Raw genomic sequence first — 16,877 nt, 5'->3', positions numbered from 1 at the left:
ATATACCACCAAGGATTGTATTAGCTTTTTTGGCTGCTGCCACACACTGCTGGCTCCTATTAGGGTACTAAATAAGCAATCAACATAAATCATAACATAAAAACAATAAAGTTCTAGTCATAAAATGTTAAGGGAATACATGATAGGAAAGATGAGAAGAATAGTAATACAGACCTTCTATGTGATTTGACATCCGAGGGCATAAGAGAGTGTTGTGGAAAGGAATTGTTTAGCAGAGTGATGGCATGGGGGAAATACTGTCCTTGTGTCTAGTTTTTTGTCGTATGAATGGATTGCCATATGTTGGATTGCAATCAGGTGTTCAGGGGATTCTGGGATGGTTGGAACTTTGAGGACTGATCATAAATCCCCCTCATTCAGTGCCACCAGGGGTCATTAACTAAGCACTACCTCCATGTACTGCCTATTCTAAGTTATCCTAAATTTAGGCACTACTTTCTCCCACTATTAACAAAATATCAATTATAATTGTGGAAAATTTGAACGTAACTTTCTCGGTTGATTATACTGTTAAAACAGACAAAGAAATTTTAAAGACTAAAGCAGAAAAAAGAAAACTAACCCTGTATTCTTTATTTAAAAATCATATTATGGTCTCCCACCCACCCACCCCAAATCAGGTAATGGAAAGTAACCCTGGGTGGACGTAACAAGTTGGAAAGTTGGAAAAGGCTCTTTTGTATATGCTTAAATATAAGCTATTCAGACATTTTGGAAGTTGAAAAAATGTATCTGTGGTTAATTCCAAATGTTAAAGGTGAACATGGTTCCTGTAGTCGGCAATTTTTCCTCTGCAATATAATAATAATAATAATAATAATAATAATAATAATAATAATAATAATAATAATAATAATAATAATAATAAAAAAAAACCTCAGGGCCCAGCGATGAATCCCAGGCACAGTGAAAATAATGGCTGCTTCCATGAAATAGTCATACAGCTGAGAGATTTCCGTCCTACCCTCCTTCCCCAATATAAGGTTCAGCTGTCTTCAAAAGATAAAGAGGAGGACGCTATGAGGTCTGGTAGGGTTGGACTTCGACCTAAGGATTACAGGGACCCTGTTTTAGGAAGGAGAGGCCTGGAGAGACTCTGTGAGGGAAGGAAAGTCCTGGGGAGACCTAAGAGATGGGTTACGGGAGGCCTTTGGAAGGAAAGCCTAAGTCTGCAATTAAGCAAAGCAGTCTCGTTAAACAGCTGCTGCAAGGTGTAATCGTAACTGGAAGGCCACGTGACAGAATGCGCTAAGGCCTGCAGGGAGCCAGTGGGAGTGGGAAAAGGCCTAGGGGGTTACTCTGTGGGAAGGCTTGTAGGGGGGGGCTTCCCCCGAACCGGAGCAAACCGGTAGCATTTCACCCCTGCCTTGGGGGAACCAAGGGTTGGGAACCAGAGCAATAGGTGTCTTGGGAGGGGCATGGAGGGGTGGAGGAGTCCTAGGGTTGCCTGGGCAAGCCTGGGCCTGGGCTAAGCCTCCGAGAGTTTCCCCGAACACTGAGGTAGCCAGTGTCCTATTTAGCAACTTGCACATTCATATAATAATAATAATAATAATAATAATAATAATAATAATAATAATAATAATAATAATAATAATAATAATAATAATTTTATTTCTATACCGCCCTTCTCCCGAAGGACTCAGGGCGGTGTACAGCCTATTTAAAAACACAGACAAAACAACAATGTAAAATTTAAAATAATTAAATAAATTGGCTCAGATTTAAAACCCCAAAAAATTTATGAACATGAAATATCCATGAACATGAAATTTTAGCTTTAGCCATTAATTCCTATACATTATCCCATAGTCCTTTTTTGATGAAATGCTGATGACACACCCTTGGAAAATAAGTAATGAGGATCAATGCTAATCTGGCTAATCTTTTGAGTCACCTATTTATATCATTAAAAAAACCCATTAAAATTAAAAAAACAAAAGTTGGGATATTTCGGACATGTGATGCGACATCCAGAAAAATAGGGCACATTTCATTTAATCCTCCAGGGAAGGATTGAAGGCAAATGAGCTCCAGGCAGAAGAAGAACATCATGGCTTCAGAATCTAAGCTCATAAGGAGTGATAAGGCGAAGTGATCCTGAGACCTGTGAATGCCTGTGTGTTGAGGATGTGAGAGATAAATTTGTGGAAAATGTCTGCAAGTTGTTGAGGCTAGAGAGAAATGCAGAGGGTTGTTTTGTTGAAAGGATGCTGAGAGGCAAAAGGAGGTGAGAATTCTATGTAGTTTAAACATTTTTTCTCCCTGTATTTCCCCTCCTGAAAGAGCTGGAAAATGCCAGAATCAGAAAAGTTCATTATTAGCATAGTAAAAATAAAAAAAGGAGACACCTTATGGATAAGGAGGTGCACCCCTCATAATAATACTAATTTTTTAAAAAAAACCTTGAAATTTGTCTAGTGATACTTGAAAAATGCCACAAAGAGTGGCTGGACTGGTGTAGAATTGAAATTGGAAACTTAAATTTACATTGAGGAGGGAAGGGAAGCTGAGGAAGACAGATCGGTCGTAGAGATACAGAATGCACAAGAAGAACAATGGTAGTTTGTTAGAAACTACTATATGTGTGGAGACCTTGCAACTGAGCAAAAGTTGATAAAAGATTTTTATCTTACCTTTTTATTATTAAATGTATTGATTAATAAATTTATTCGCTACCCATCTCACAGTTTGAGGCAAGTCTGAGCATCTTGCCTTACCAAACTATTCATAGCAATACTGACACTACCCATTTATTCCTTGTCAAAAGTCTTGTTCTTACACAATGCATTTTTAAAAATGAAACGTTTTCCATTGTACATTTTTTCCCCTCATATCACCAACTCAAAGGGGGATGAAACACGTACGTCAGCAATATGGTGCTGGTGTCACCCAGCAGCTATCAAAGGGTAACAAGCAGGCATTTCCAAGAAGAGGAGATCACAGCAGGAGTTGCTAATAAACATGGAGATCTTGTGATTAAAGCCACGATCCCTTTTCTCCTCAACTCAGTATTCCTACAGCTCTTCTCCACCAGGTTCATCTGCAAGGCAGAAAAGCTTTTCATTTGAAATGTTACACTGCTTTTTTTCACTGGGCCTCGGGCCTATTCCCCACAAGCCCATCACTATTTCACAGGTAAATTTTCAAGATCTCATGGAAGCAGCCATCATTTTCAGTGCACCCACAATTCCTTAAGGCTTTCTGCACAGTGTTAAGGTAGCGAAACAGAGCAGTTTCTCCCTCTCCTGCATGACAATGACCCAGAAGCAGCCGCCATTTTGGTCCTGAGGCAGTCGTGGCAAAATGGCAGCCACTTCCACAAATCCACCTCAGGGCCCAGCGATGAATCCCAGGCACAGTGAAAATAATGGCTGCTTCCATGAAATAGTCATACAGCTGAGAGATTTCTGTCCTACCCTCCTTCCCCAATATAAGGTTCAGATGTCTTCAAAAGATAAAGAGGAGGTCTCTATAAGGCCTGGTAGAGTTGGAATTCGACCTAAGGACTACAGGGACCCTGTTTTATGAAAGAGGCCTGGGGAGACTCTGGGAGGGACGGAAATTCCTGGGGAGACCTAAGAGATGGGTTATGGGAGGCCTCTGGAAGGAAAGCCTAAGTCTGCAATTAAGCAAAGCAGTCTCGTTAAACAGCTGCTGCAAGGTGTAATCGTAACTGGAAGGCCACGTGACAGAATGCGCTAAGGCCTGCAGGGAGCCAGTGGGAGTGGGAAAAGGCCTAGGGGGTTACTCTGTGGGAAGGCTTGGGGGGGGGCCTTCCCCCGAACCGGAGCAAACCGGTAGCATTTCACCCCTCCCTTGGGGGAAACAAGGTTGGGAACCAGAACAATAGATGTCTTAGGGGTGGGGGTGGAGGAGGCCTAGGGATGCCTTGGGGGAATCAAGGGTTGGGAACCAGAGCAATAGGTGTCTGGTGGGGAGTGGAGGAGTCCTAGGGTTGCCTGGGGGGAAGCGGGGAAGCCTGGGCCTGGACTAAGCCTCCGAGAGTTTTCCCGAACACTGAGGTAGCCAGTGTCCTATTTAGCAACTTGCACATTCATTTAATAGCTGCATAACAGACAGCATGGGATGGGGTTAGTTAATCAAAGCACTGTCGCCATTGCTAAATGAATCCATAATAGTTACTTCTCATCACAGTTGTATCTCGAGGATTACTTGTATGCTGGCTGGGAAATTGTGAGGTTCAAAATCTGGAGTTCACCAAGATAGAAAGCTGAAACTCCACATGTCGGAATTCCATAATCAAAATACAAAAAACACCACCCAAAGGCCTGTTTGCAGAACGACTTCTGTAAATGCAAACATCCAGAAAGTACTGCTGATAATCAGAAACAGGTAGTTAGCCTTTATCAAACTAATATTTTCCATTTTTCTCTCTCCACCTACAGGTCTAATCCTGAGATCTCTTGACTAAAAAGAATCAGGCCAAAATTTAAATATGGTTTTCTTCTGTGTGAGTCCTCTGGTATATCACCAGGTAGGAATTGACACTGAAACTTTTCCCACAATCAGGACATTAAAAGGGTTTCTCTCCTGTGTGAGTCCTCTGATGGCCAATGAGGTAGGAATTCTGACTGAAACTTTTCCCACATGCAGGACATTCAAAGGGCTTCTCTCTTGTGTGAGTTCTCTGGTGTATCAGCAGGCTGGAATTGACAATGAAACCTTTCCCACAATCAGGACATTCAAAGGGTTTCTCTCCTGTGTGAGTCCTCTGGTGTTTCACCAGGCTGGAATTCTGACTGAAACTTTTCCCACACTCAGGACATTCAAAGAGTTTTTCTCTTGTGTGAGTCCTCTGGTGTTTCACCAGGCTGGAATTGACACTGAAACATTTCCCACAATCAGGACATTCAAAGGGTTTCTCTCCTGTGTGAGTCCTCTGGTGTTTCACCAGGCTGGAATTCTGACTGAAACTTTTCCCACATGCAGGACATTCAAAGGGCTTCTCTCTTGTGTGAGTTCTCTGGTGTATCAGCAGGTGGGAATTGACACTGAAACCTTTCCCACAATCAGGACATTCAAAGGGTTTCTCTCCTGTGTGAGTCCTCTGGTGAATCACCAGGTTGGAATTGTGACTGAAACTTTTCCCACACACAGGACATTCAAAGGGTTTCTCTCCTGTGTGAGTCCTCTGGTGTATCACCAGGTGGGAATTCTGACTGAAACGTTTCCCACAATGAGGACATTCAAAGGGTTTCTCTCCTGTGTGAGTCCTCTGGTGTTTCACCAGGTAGGAATTCTGACTGAAGCTTTTCCCACATTCAGGACATTCAAAGGGCTTCTCTCCTGTGTGAGTTCTCTGGTGTATGAGCAGGTTGGAATTGACACTGAAACCTTTCCCACAATCAGGACATTCAAAGGGCTTCTCTCCTGTGTGAGTCCTCTGGTGTATCAGCAGGTGGGAATTCTGACTGAAACTTTTCCCACAATCAGGACATTCAAAGGGCTTCTCTCCTGTGTGAGTCCTCTGGTGTAACACCAGGTGGGAATTCCGACTGAAGCTTTTCCCACATTCAGGACATTCAAAGGGCTTCTCTCCTGTGTGAGTCCTCTGGTGTAACACCAGGTGGGAATTCCGACTAAAGCTTTTCCCACATTCAGGACATTCAAAGGGCTTCTCTCCTGTGTGAGTTCTCTGGTGTTTTACCAGGCTGGAATTGAGACCGAAACTTTTCCCACACTCAGGACATTCAAAGGGCTTCTCTCCTGTGTGAGTTCTCTGGTGTATCAGCAGGCTGGAATTGACAATGAAACCTTTCCCACAATCAGGACATTCAAAGGGCTTCTCTCCTGTGTGAGTCCTCTGGTGTTTCACCAGGCTGGAATTCTGACTGAAACTTTTCCCACACTCAGGACATTCAAAGGGTTTCTCTCTTGTGTGAGTCCTCTGGTGGTTCACGAGGTTGGAATTCTCACTGAAACATTTCCCACATTCAGGACATTCAAAGGGTTTCTCTCCTGTGTGAGTCCTCTGGTGTTTCACCAGGTGGGAATTTGCTCCGAAACGTTTCCCACAATCTGGACACTCATATGGTTTCTCCCTGGTGTGAGTCCTCTGATGTACCACAAAGTTGCCATGCTTGAAAAAGCATTTACCACATTGGGAGCAGTTGTAGGGCATCTCTACTATGGGGATCCTTCTATGAATCGCAAGGGAGCTATTCTGACTAAAGTTTTGCCACATTTAGAGTATTTATATGGCTTTTGTTCAGTGTGGATCCTCTTGTGATTTGAACTCTTTACTTTTTCCCACAATAGGCAAATCTATGGAGCTTTTCCATCACTGACATTCTTGAGGAGGTCAAAAATATGTGTGATTCCTTATTTTGTTGGTGCCTACATTACTGGCTGCCATATGTGACTATCCAATTGACATTTTCTTCCCCACTGGCTTCCAGATATTTCCCTCTTTTTCTGAACGGAAAAATGATCTCCTTTGACCTTTTCAAGTAACGTATTCTTAAATTCTATATAATCTACTTATTCCAGCTGCAAATCTCTTCATGATTTTCTCTTTTCTGTCTCTTTCCTGCTGATGAAGTAGTTGAATTCTGCAGCTTTCTGAAGGAAAGAGAACATATTTTTATTTCTGCTTCAATTTGCTTTGCTTTTCAGTGTTCCTTGTTATTCTCAGTTGTCCAGTGTGCTTATGTTGGCATCATCTTTGTCTGTAAGATTCAAAAGAAAGTGTAAGTTTTATTGTTTATGAAAGGGTTGCAGAAGATGTGAAAAAAAGAAGTACAGGTAATCCTTTAGGTACGACAGGCCATTCAACGAATTTCTGAAGTTACAACACTCCCCCAAATGCTAAGTACAAATCTGCTCCAAAGTTGAATTTTTGCAGCGCCTCCCACCCCGAGGTCCTTGACTCCTTCACTGCAGAGATGCTGCAGCATACCCATCCACCTATTTTTTTTTAATTGGATTTATATGCCGCCCTTCTCCTGAGACTCAGGGCAGCTTACGATGTGTTAAGCAATAGCCTTCATACTTTTGTATATTTATAGAAAGTCAGCTTATTGCCCCCACAATCTGGGTCCTCATTTTACCTACCTTAGAAAGGATGGAAGGCTGAGCAACCTTGAGCCTGGTGAGATTCGAACTTACAGTAATTGCAGACAGCTGGTGTTAATCACAATGCTTTTAGTCTGCTGAGCCACCAGGCCCTGGCAAGATGGAATTTCCCTTCCATCTTGCCCAGTCAGTCCTCACAATCCCCAGACTCCAGTATGTTGGCCTGCTTTGCAATATACTATGCATTCCTCCCCAACCCTACTCCCCCATCACCATTCACTTACGAAATTTCTGACGAGCTCAGGAAGTCAGCTGGGCCACGTGGCATAATCAAAAAGAAATATAAACTCTTTTCTTTCCATGGCAATCCTTTCACTCCAGCCAGCATAAATCGTTAGTGATTTACCCTGGCTGAGGAGGAAAGGATTGCCATGGAAGCAAAACAGATGAGATTTCGCCTTTGCTCTACCAGCACAACACTAATGTAAAGCTAGTGCTAGCGGGGCTAAGAAGAAATCTGGCCTATTTTGCTTCCGTTGTAATCCTTTTCTTTCCTGTTTGCATAAACTACTATGATTTCTTCTTAGCTACACGGCACTAGTTTTATGCTGGCGAAGAGATCTAAGAAGATTTTGTTGTCGTTTACACTGGCTGGGGAGGAAAGGATTGTCATTGAAACAACAGCTCAGATGTCTTCTTTGCCTTATCAGTGCTAGCTTTACACTAGTCTTCCGCTGGTAGAGCAAAGAAGAAATCCCATCTCTTTTGTTTCCATGCCAATGATTCCAAGCTCAACAGCAAATCTACAGCAGAATGGCTGAAAAAGAAAAGAATCAAGGTTTGCAACAGCGAAGTACAGACTTCACCCCAATTGAAATGCTGCCGTGGGACCGCTCAAGAGGTGGGATAAACAAATGCCCACAAACCTCAATGAACTGAAACAATGTTGTAAAGAAGAATGGGCCAAAATTCCTCTGCAACAATGCAAGAGACCGTTTTTGAGTCCCCACAGAGAAGGCCCTCCCCCTGGGGGTCACCAGCCTACATTGTTTGGCTGATGGCACCCTGAGGAGGCCCTCTCTGTGGGAGCACACGGGTCGATGGGAGGTCATCGGTAGCAGCAGGCGGTCTCGAAGATAGCTAGGCCCTATGCCATGGAGCACTTTAAAGGTGATGACCAATACCTTGAAGCGCACCCGGAAGACCACCGGGAGCCAGTGCAGCTCGCGCAGGAGCGGTGTTACATGGGAGCGCCATGTTGCTCCCGTCACTACCCGCGCTGCTGCATTCTGGACCAGTTGGAGCCTCCGGGTGCTCTTCAAGGGGAGCCCCATGTAGAGAGCGTTGCAGTAGTCAAGGCGAGATTTGACGAGGGCGTGAGTGACTGTGCACAGGGAATCCCGATCAAGAAAGGGCCGCAACTGGCGAATCAGGCGAACCTGACAAAAGGTCCCCCTGGTTACAGCCGTCAGATGTTCCTCCAAGGACAGCTGCATATCCAGGAGGACTCCCAGATTGCGAGCCCTTTCAGTGGGGGCCAAAGACTCGTCCCCAATAGTCAGTGATGGAGTCAACTGACTATATCGGGATGCCGGGAGCCACAGCCACTCAGTCTTGGAAGGGTTGAGCTTGAGCCTGTTCCTCCCCATCCAGATCCGCACAACCTCCAGGCACTTCAAGGGCATCGTTGGGGTGGCCTGGGGTGGAGATGTACAGCTGGGTATCATCAGCGTACTGATGGTATCTCACCCCGAAGCCACGGATGATCTCGCCCAGCGGCTTTACATAAATGTTGAACAGAAGGGGTGAGAGGACCGATCCCTGCGGCACTCCACAGATGAGAGGCCTCAAAGTCGACCTCTGCCCCCCCGCCAACACAAACTGCGACCGGTCGGAGAGAAAGGAGGAGAACCACCACAACACAGCGGGGAGTGACCCTCACTCAACGAAGCTGAGTGATAACACCCTGGAGCCAGCCTCGTGTAACCTCCCGGGAAGCCAGTACCAACCAGGAGGGACACGGGTCCAGTAAACATGTGACCGCACTAAGTCTCCCCAAAATCCTGTCCACATCATCGGGAGTCACAGCATCAAACTCCTCCCAGATAACATTCTCAAGACTATTCCTCGTCACCCTGCCTTGATCTACCCAGTCAGAGTCCAAATCCCCCCGGATCTGAGCGATTTTGTCATACAGGTATTGTCCGAAATCCTCCGTCCTGCCTTCTAAGGGATCCTCCCGCACTCCCAGATGGAGCAGGGAGCGGGTCACCCTAAACAGGGCAGCCGGACGATTCCCTGATGATGCAATAGAGGCGGAAAAGTAATTAAACTTTGCCGTCTTTATCGCCACTAGGTAGGACTTAATATGCGACCTTACCAGTGTTCGATCAGATTCAGCGAGACTGGCCCTCCAACCGCTCTCCAGGTGTCTTTTCCGGCACTTCATTTCCCTCAGCTCCTCAGTAAACCAAGGAGCCGCCTGGGATCGGCACCGGGTCAGAGGCCGCAAAGGCACGACTCGGTCCAAGGCCCCACCAGCCGCCCGATCCCAGGCGGCTACCAGGTACTCAGCTGAGTCATGTGCTAGATCCTCAGGAAATGGCCCAAGCTCCATCTGGAACATATCAGGATTTATCAGGCGCCTGGGGCGGATCCATCTAATTGGGTCCGCCTCCCTGCGGCGAGGGGTCGCGGTTCCAAGATCCAGGCAAAGGAGTGAATGGTCAGTCCATGACAAGGGTTCCATGTCTATATCCCCTATAACAAGACCACTCAACCACTGGCCAGAGACAAAAATCAAGTCCAGAGTGTGACCTCCCCTGTGAGTAGGGCCATGAACTAACTGGGTCAGGTCCATGGGCATCATGGAAGCCATGAACTCCCGAGCCACCTCAGACGTTTCACCAACGGATGGCAAGTTGAAATCACCCATGACTAAAAGCCTGGGTGTATCTACTGCCACCATGGCTATCACGTCGAGTAGCTCAGGTAGGGCTGTTGCCACGCAGCAGGGAGCCAGGTACATAAGCAAAAAGCCCATCTGAACCCCACGACCCCACCTCACAAGGAGGGACTCACATCCGGCTATCTGAGGCACAGTGGTCTCCCTCGGACCCAGATCCTCGTTAATAATAACCGCCACCCACCCGCCCCTCCCCTGGGCCCTCGGCTGATGGAATGCTCTGAAGCCTGGTGGGCACATTTCAACCAGAGGAACGCCGCCCTCCGGGCCCAACCAGGTCTCCGTAATACCCGCCAGGTCCGCTCCTCCCTCTTGTATAAGATCGTGAATTTACCATGGACCTGGCATTGCACAGCACCAGCCGAAGGCCCAGATCCTGAGTGTCTAAGCCACCTAGTATCCGAGCGGAGCCTTGGGGACTGGGGCAAGCAATTGCTCTCAGACAGCGAGTGCGAGCCCCCAACACCTGATATGGTCCCCTGCTCCCGCCATATCTGCCCCTTCCATCTACCGTGCTGATGGTACAACCCTCATAGGTATCGTCCCCCATCCCTTTCCCAATCCCTCATCCAGTGCCCCCCAAATCGTTCCCCTGTGCCGGGCTCGGCTCTGACCCTGGTGGATTTCCCCCCCATCCCCCATAGTCGTCTTCCCAATTTCTCTAAAAGGATTAGTACAACCCCCCCCAAGAACCCCTTAAAATCTTTAAAAAATTCCCTAAAAAACCCCACAAATTCTTCCTTGCTCCATGCCATCTCTCCGGACTCCAAAGTCCGTCATCGAGATAGGCCCTCGATAATGTGGAGGGCCAAACCTGCGAGAAGGGAGAATCTCGCAGGGCGAGGAGTTCCGACACCAAATACATATAATCATCAGGGGAGACAAAGTCCAAGGGTGGGGGACCACTAATGTTACAGACATAGAGAAAATTCCAGTCTATGGTCAGGCCGCCAAGCTCCACTGTCCTCTCACGACAGTGGCGAAGGAGGTGCGTGTCATTTGACCCCGGAAGTTTCCAGGGCAGCCATCCTCTCACCTAGGCCGACCCATAGCTGCCACACACTGCTGGCTCACATTTAAGTGATTGTCCACTAGGATTCCAAGATCCCTCTTGCAATTATTGCTATTGAAAATATTGATATTCTATAAGTGTCGAGATGGTAGACACAGAACTGCGACAACACCAAGTCTGTGACTTACAGATAGTCCTCGCCTTACGACCAGCCATTTAGCAACCATTCAAAAAACAACTTATCACCCAGATTTGAACTTCTGAGGACTGGGGGGCGGGGGGGGACTCAACCCAGGGTCACAGGACATTTTGGATGCTTGGCAACCAGCCTGCAGTTGTGGCCTTTCATAGCATCCTGCGGTCACATGACCATGATTTACATTTTTGCCAGAAACCCATGCTTCTATCCCTAGTGAACAATGGGTTTGCTTAATGATTGTAGCATTCACTTAACAACTGCCGTGTTTGAATGAAATTGAATCAACTGGGTAGGGAATCTATGAGTCACCAGAAAAAGGGGTAAACTCAAGTGCCCCACTGACCACTCAGTAACAGTAACAGAGTTGGAAGGGACCCTGGAGGTCATCTGGACAGTTTGCCTTCAGAAGTTGTGGGAGCTTCATCACTGGAAGCTTTCAAGGAGAGACTGGATTGCCATCCATCGGAAATGATACAGGCTCTCCGGTATGAGCAGGGGGGTGGACTAAGAGTAACAGAATTGGAAGGGACCTTGGAGGTTATCTAGACCAACCCCCTGCTCCGGCTAAATGACTAGATGACCTCCAAGGTCCTTTCCAACTCCTGTTATTCTGTTAATCCGAGGCTTTGGTGAACATGAGAATAGAGTCACGATTCATCGAAGGAAGAGACGCCGCTTGCAACTCAATAGCCCCGATGCTCTTTTTGTCATTTTGTCCCCCCCGCCCGTGACGCCTCCGCGCCGTCCTTTTATGCCTTTCCCCGCACCTGGATTGCGGAGCTGTGTGCTCTGCTTGAACATGGAGGTTCAATTTTCTATAGGAATAGTGAGCTCTGCAAGGACCAACTGTTGTATCCTCTCCTCTACCAGGAGAGCGTTAAATAGGTGCAGTTTTTTTTAAAAGAAATTATTTACTCGAGGATAATTTCCCTTTAACCTCCCCCCCCCCACTCCCCCTTCCTGGATTTCTTATTCTCTGATCTGATCTTTTGCTGAAAGTTTCAAATTTAACTTACTCTTTCCGAACTGTTGAGTTTCGCCCAGCAAAATTCAAGAACGGCAACACCAAACTCAAAGTTTTATCCAAAGGAGCTGCAGGAAAAGGAATTCAGTAAGAGGACTCTACATTTCTGGATCTACTCTAGCTGCTGAACTTTCTGCTTTTAACCCGTTCAGCTTCTTGGAAAGTTTGACCAACCTGATTGTAAAATGATCTCCAAACCAACCCTGCTTCCTTCTGTAGAATTCAGCGGCCAGAACAGCATTTTACAGCCCAAATTTAAAGCAACACGGAAGAAAAAATGTATTTGCAATCACGATTCCATTTTGGAAGAAGTTCTCTTTAGTTAGCCTTTGTTATAACTGTAAACCCAAAAAAGTCTTCAGAACTGGTCCTAAACTGGTTTTGAGAACGTCTGTTAACCTGGGTCCAGGTGCAAAGGACTTTCCAGCAGTATGCATGACAATAAATACAGGTAGGCCTCGATTTACAACAGCTCATTTAGTGACCATTGAAAGTTACAACAGCACTGGAAAAAGTGACTTATGACTGTTTTTCACCGTTAGGATCTTTGCAGCATCTCCATGGTCATGTGATTAAAATTCAGACGCTTGGCAACTGGTTCATATTTATGACGGTCACAGTACCCTGGGATCATGTCATTCCCTTTTGTGACCTTCTGACAGGTAAAGTGAATGGAAAAGCCGAATTCACTTAAGAACCACACCTCAGCCTACAGTCATATTGGCCACCAGGCCACAGAAGCATTTTCGGACAACATTGGCTCCCTCGGCTAAGAAACGGAGATGAGCATCGTCCCCTAGAGTCAGAAATGACTGAACAGGGAAAATCTTTACCTTTATCATTAGTAAAGTGCAATTCAGGTAGTCCTCAACTTACAACAGTTCATTTAGTGAATGTTTGAAGTTACAACTGCACTGAAAAAGTGACTTACCACCGTTTTTCACCCTTACAACCATTACAGCATCCCCATGGTCATGTGATCGAAATTCAGATATTGGCGACTGACTCATATTTATGATGGTTACAGTGTCCTGGAGTCATGTGATCCCCTTTTGTACCCTTCTCAAAGGCAAAGTCACTTAGCAACAGAAATGTTGGACTCAATTATAAGGAGAATCCAACACCTCGGTGCCTTCCGCCGTGCCCTTAAAAGTTTCTTTTTCCAGCAAGCCAGGCTGGCTTAACATATTTTTAAACATTTTAATTGGTTTGTCATTTTAAACTGGGGTCAAATTAATATATATTCCTTTAATTGTTTTTAATGTTTGTATTGAATGTTTTTATCTGGCTGTACACCGCCCTCAGTCCCTCGGGAGAAGGAGCGGTATATAAATTCAAAATAAAATAAAAAATAAAAATAAAATTGTGGTCGTAAGTTGAGGACTAGCTGTATCACATGACTACATCACTTAGGCAATTTCAATAGTCCTTGCTGCTGTCATTAAGCAAGGACTTCACTGCAACTCCCTGCTGGCTTCTAATAAGCAAAGTCAACAAGTAAGTCTCAGGAAGTCACAAGTCCGACCGAGGGCAATTGGCAAACAGGCTGGCAAGTAGATAAGTGGCTATTGTTCTGCAAGCATGGCAGAGCCGGAGTGATTGCTGTCGGCTGTAGGAGTGTCCACCAGCGTCTGCTGTGGTACCACCAGCACATGGCTAGGCAGGTAGATATGCAATATGGAGTGAGGGCAGAGCAGAGGGCAGATATCCCACCCCCAGTCCTTCTTTTCTCTAGACTAGCCAAACCCAAATCCTGCAACCATTCTTCACTCATACGTTTTAGTCTCCAAAGGCCTTTAATCGTCTTAGTTGCTCCTCTTTGCTCCTCTTTGCACTTTTTCCAAAGTCTCAACATCTTTTTTGTAATGTGGTGACCAAAACTGGATGCAGTATTGCAGGTGTGGCCTTACTTAGGCTTTATAAAGTGGTACTAATACTTCATCTATTTCATACTAACTGACCGACTGACAGGACGGACGAGGAGACGTAGCAACATCAACTTTATTCAATAACAAGGATTACAAGGATTACAAGGAAGCAACATCCCGCGCTTGACAGCTCCTTTATATATGCCGAGCTGTCAGTGTAACAACCAATCAGACGACGGCCGGGGAGCGGCCAATCAGAACACCCAGCAACACAACTTAATATGTAACACATCTGATTTTGATTCTATGCCTCTGTATATACCACCAAGGATTGTATTAGCTTTTTTGGCTTCTGCCGCACACTTCTGGCTCATATTAGGGTACTAAATAAGCAATCAACATAAATCATAATAGGATACTAAATAAAAGCAATCAACATAAATCATAAGATACAAACAACAAAGTTCTAGTCATAAGATGTTAAGGGAATAGATAATAGGAAAGATGAGAAGGATAACAGTAATACAGACCTTCTATGTGATTTGACATCCGAGGGCATAAGAGAGTGTTGTGGGAATGAATTGCTTACCAGAGTGATGGCATGGGGGAAATACTGTCCTTGTGTCTAGTTGTTTTGTCATATGAACGGATTGCCATATGTTGGATTGCAATCAGGTGTTCAGGGGATTCTGGGATAGTTGGAACTTTGAGGACTGGTTATAAATCCCACTCATTCAGTGCCACCAGGGGTCATTAACTAAGCACTACCTCCATGTACTGCCTATTCTAAGTTATCCTAAATTTAGGCACTACTTTCACATCATCACAGCCACAGATGGCCGGACTGATGTATGATTGAAAATTTATATTTACACTGAAGGGGGAAGGGAAGCTGAGGAAGACAGATTGGTATTTAGCGATGCGGAATGCACAAGAGACAGAGTACAAGTAGGTTGACAATTGGAGTGCTTTAAAAACCTACTATATGTGTGGAGACCTTACAACTCAGCAACAGTTACCTTTTTATTATTAAATTTATTTATTAATAAACTTATTTGCTGCCCATCTAGCAATTTGAGGCGAGTAAGCATCTCGCCTTACCCTAATAACAATACCGACACTACCCATTTTGTTGGAAGAAATGTCCATCTGGGTTTAGTTCCAAGTGGGAGAAAGACACTGAAAACATGGATGCTGTTTGGAAAGATGGTTTAATGGTGGACAGGACCACATGGTTTGAGGTCCTGGGCAATTGAGCACATGGGTAGAGAGAGAGAGAGAGATTTATACCCTCTCTTGGGATTTGAAGTTGCTTCCTGTTCCAGTGAAAGAAATGTATCCTATTGGTTGTCAGACTCCCTGGGGGTGGGGGTCTTAGCTAACTTTGTAGGCTGTGTGTGTCCCAGGCTTGGTTAAATCTTGCTGGGTGATGATGTAATGAATAGGGTTGTGTTCTGAAAGGGTATTGGGAAATTCCTGTTACGGCTTAATGGCCTGGTTTGGATCTTGTGTGATGGCTACTACTATCACCCTGGAGGTGAAGGTCTTTTGTTTTGTAGATAAGCTGGCCCAGTCTTTGGTCTTGTAGATAGGTTGGCTTGGCACCAAAATAACTGCTGGGGGGGCAGGGGGCTGAGGCTCTGAGTTTATGTCTTTAGAAACATGTTTCTCCTTTAGGGAAAATATAATATTCTGCCTTTTTAATATTTCGCAGAAAATTTCATTCTTCGAGGAGAAGGGTGGGTGCTAACTTACTAGAATGTCAACGGCCTATAAGGAAAACTCATACAAAATATTTTATAGGTGGCATTTACCATCAGAGAGGTTAGCAAAGATGTTTGAAAATTTATCAGCTAAATGTTGGAAGTGTAATCAGATACCAGGTTCATATTATCATATGTGGCAGACATGTCCAAAGACAAAAAAATATTGGACTAAAATACATACTTGGTTAGAAAAAAAAATGATAAAGCAACATATAGATTTGAAACCAGAAATATTCCTGCTGGGTATATTACCAGAATAGTATAATAAAGGGAATGCATACTTAATTTTGCATGTAGTAAAAGCAGCAAGTATAGTGTTTGCACAATAATGGAAAAATGATGAGGTCCCAACAAATGAAAGTATAATAAAAAGAATATTAGAATGTGCTAAGATAGATAGACTGACACTTAAGATAAAAGAAAAGGAAGAAACAGAATATTTTTTAACATGGGATTTATTTTACCAATGGTTAACTGACAGAAACAGGTTAGAAACTGAACAGAATTTTAAAAGATAATAAAAATTTGTACTGAAAATTTTGCAAGATGGATAAACTAATTGTATTATTATTCTGTGATTAATATTGATATGTTTAAGATTACTAGTATGATTGTGGTTATTGTTGTATCATTACTTAAAATTATGCCCAGACAACATGCTGTTCACCCAAGACGGACAGGTCATAGCCGAGAGCTCTGATAAAACGTGATCCACTGGAGAAGGAAATGGCAACCCACTCCAGTATCTTTGCCATGAAAACCCCATGGAGAGGACCAAAAGGCAAAAAGATATGACGCTGGAAGATGAGCCCCTCAGGTCGGAAGGTGTCCAATATGCTACTGGGGAACAGCAGAGGACGAGTACTAGTAGCACAGAAAGAGTAAAGCAACTGGGCCAAAGCCGAAAGGACATTCAGCTGTGGATGTATCTGGTGGTGAAAGGAAAGTCTGATGCTGTAAAGATCTATTCTCCATAGGAACCTG

At 44.7% G+C, this 16,877-nt stretch overlaps 1 protein-coding gene and 1 long non-coding RNA gene across 2 annotated transcripts in view; both read right to left on the bottom strand.

Annotated features, from left to right (window-relative positions):
• Nucleotides 1-4,367: 4,367 nt before the first annotated feature.
• On the bottom strand, nt 4,368-12,425 carry LOC132711694 (uncharacterized). The gene is made up of 2 exons (XM_087884340.1): nt 12,252-12,425; nt 4,368-6,713 (listed from the first exon to the last, which is right to left on the bottom strand). The coding sequence occupies exon 2, from the start codon at nt 6,227-6,229 to the stop codon at nt 4,559-4,561; it is 1,671 nt and encodes a 556-aa protein (XP_087740466.1). The 5' UTR covers nt 6,230-6,713; nt 12,252-12,425; the 3' UTR covers nt 4,368-4,558.
• A 1,817-nt stretch (nt 12,426-14,242) lies between these two features.
• Nucleotides 14,243-16,877, bottom strand: part of LOC148115795 (uncharacterized) — a 44,433-nt gene continuing 41,798 nt past the window's right edge. Inside the window, exon 3 of the long non-coding RNA XR_015731781.1 lies at nt 14,243-16,874. This is a non-coding gene — a long non-coding RNA (uncharacterized LOC148115795). The remainder of the gene's footprint in view (nt 16,875-16,877) is intronic.

This window comes from Pantherophis guttatus, chromosome 2, assembly GCF_059756535.1.
Source record: "Pantherophis guttatus breed Tessera chromosome 2, ASM5975653v1, whole genome shotgun sequence".
NCBI classification, from domain to species: Eukaryota; Metazoa; Chordata; class Lepidosauria; order Squamata; family Colubridae; genus Pantherophis; species Pantherophis guttatus.
Note: the sequence above shows the minus strand (reverse complement) of the source record. Positions and strands in the feature narration are given on the sequence as shown.

Coding starts and splice junctions, on each gene's coding strand:
- LOC132711694 (XM_087884340.1), bottom strand. CDS start 6,229: ATGTGGCAAAACTTTAGTCAGAATAGCTCCCTTGCGATTCATAGAAGG.